This window comes from Mastomys coucha, unplaced genomic scaffold (genome assembly GCF_008632895.1).
Source record: "Mastomys coucha isolate ucsf_1 unplaced genomic scaffold, UCSF_Mcou_1 pScaffold14, whole genome shotgun sequence".
Taxonomy (NCBI): domain Eukaryota; kingdom Metazoa; phylum Chordata; class Mammalia; order Rodentia; family Muridae; genus Mastomys; species Mastomys coucha.
Genome location: NW_022196896.1, coordinates 80798872 through 80800897, shown reverse-complemented (window position 1 = coordinate 80800897; position 2026 = coordinate 80798872). Strand labels below are relative to the sequence as shown.

General features: G+C 47.9%; 1 protein-coding gene across 1 annotated transcript in view; it reads left to right on the top strand.

The window, feature by feature from the left end:
• Positions 1-1299: 1299 nt before the first annotated feature.
• The window catches only part of Gtf3c3 (general transcription factor IIIC subunit 3), a 37036-nt gene continuing 36309 nt past the window's right edge, over positions 1300-2026 (top strand). Inside the window, exon 1 of the mRNA XM_031367501.1 lies at positions 1300-1452. Within this exon, the coding sequence (XP_031223361.1) occupies positions 1351-1452 (102 nt within the window). The 5' untranslated portion in view covers positions 1300-1350. The remainder of the gene's footprint in view (positions 1453-2026) is intronic.

Sequence of the window (2026 nt, the reverse complement as noted above, 5' to 3'; positions counted from 1 at the left end):
AAGAAAAGAAAAAGAAAGAAATCAACCCCCCCAAGACACCCCAAACCCCTTCCATGTTCAGGAGATGATCCTTAGCAGAACATAACTCCTCCCACCCGTTTCATAAGCCCCTTTCTCTTTAATTTGTATCTGCATCTTTTGACTTGTTATTCTCATTTCCCCAGCAGCCAACAATAACAGACTTAAACATTTGGGTCTCAGGAGAGTGTTTTCCTTTCCAGGCAGCCACCCCCACTTTCTCTTTCTTCCTTTGAGTGAGTCTGGAAACAGCCACAGAGTCTTAGACACAGTTGTTCAACTCCCTGAAGACTTCGGGGGAGTAATCCTCGTAGTTGTTTCTGGGGATAACATCAACACACTCCATCTGCTCATGTATGTTTTCATGCCTGTGTAAGATCCTTCCTTAGGAGAAACACAGTGACTGAGATAGTTTTCTGCCATCTGGTAGTCTAGCTCTTGAAGGTCTTGACCTGATTCTGCAACCCTGCTACAAATCTCCTTCGCCTGGATTATCATAAAGATGGTCAAAGATAGGCTTCGGTTTTTGGAGTCAGGACTATGCTGAGCTCAACTTTGCCCAAAGTTCCAAAGGCTCTTGTATTTTCATTCAACTTTATTCACAAATGTTTTAAATACACGTTATTAGGTTAGTCAGGTTTATAATAATGACACATAATGTCTTTGATGTTTATAGGCAGTTCTCTCCCAAGGGCCCTTAGGAGTTGAAAATAATCTCTCTCTCTCTCTCTCTCTCTCTCTCTCTCTCTCTCTCTCTCTCTCTCTCTCTCTCTCTCTCTCAAGTTTGACCCCTCTCTTCTATACCTTCCCCTCTTCAGCCCCGCCCAACCCCTTCCCCCTCTTCCCCCTTAAGTCCCCCCTCAAGTCTTTCCACCTCAGGTGTTGCCCTTTTTCCATATCACCAGCGTTCTATTACCCTCCCCACACCTCTCCCTTTTTCTTCTCTCCATAGGTTCCTAAGGATTATTTTGAGATAGGTATGTAATATATATACAGTGGACGCCCTATATGAAGAGTCCGAGTCCCTTTAAAAGTTTGAATACTCGGGACATAAAAGTTGATTGGCATTAGAGATAGAAACGCAGGCAAACGCTCTGCCACTGTGCTGCATCCCCAGATCAAAAGTCGCCTCTAGTGGGTAGCTTAAGGGAGGCTGGCGCCTGCGGGAAGAGGCCCCGGGCCTAAAGCGCCGGCGGAACCCGAGTGCGCGGCCGCGGCGCAGGACGGGGAGGTTTCTAGTGCGGACGCCGGTCCGATCTCTCCGAGGCTCCCTGTAGAGCCCGAGAGTGTTGCAGCTTTCCTGGCCCGCTGCGCAGCCTCTGCCCCGCAGACATGTCGGGGTTCAGCCCGGAACTTATCGACTACCTGGAAGGGAAAATCTCCTTTGAAGAGTTCGAAAGGCGGAGAGAAGAGAGAAAAACCCGGGAGAAGAAAGTGAGCTGCTGGGCCTCGGTCTTGTTTTCCCCGAAACAGTGGCGTGGGTTGCCCAGGGTGGGCCTGGGACCATTGCAGCTTCTACCTCTCCTAGAAATGTCGATTTTCACTTCCAACCCGGTACTCAGCGCCTCTAAAGACATCTCCCCACCCGAAAGCCTTCCTCAGCGCGTTAACCTCCCCCGACCCCCTAATAACGTGTTAAGTCGTTAATAGCCCAATGGAGCCGGCCAGGTTGGTCTGACTAGTACTAAACCTATCTTGCAACTAGTTTGTGGCAGTGATGGGGCACCACTCTGTAGGAAACAGGCCTTTTGTTTTTGTGGTCTATATAGTGGTCTTGGGGATCAAACCTCAGGGCCTCCAGCCTGCTGGACAAAGCGCCCCATCGCTAAGCTTCATACACCCCTGGTACGCCTATTTTTGAAGTCTCGGTGTAATTTTTTTTTTCTTAGACATAAAAGTAAACCTAATTGCCAGTTAGGGAGGATATCTTTTTACTTTATTTTTCTATTTCTTCTTCTTCTTCTTCTTCTTCTTCTTCTTCTTCTTCTTCTTCTTCTTCTTCTTCTTC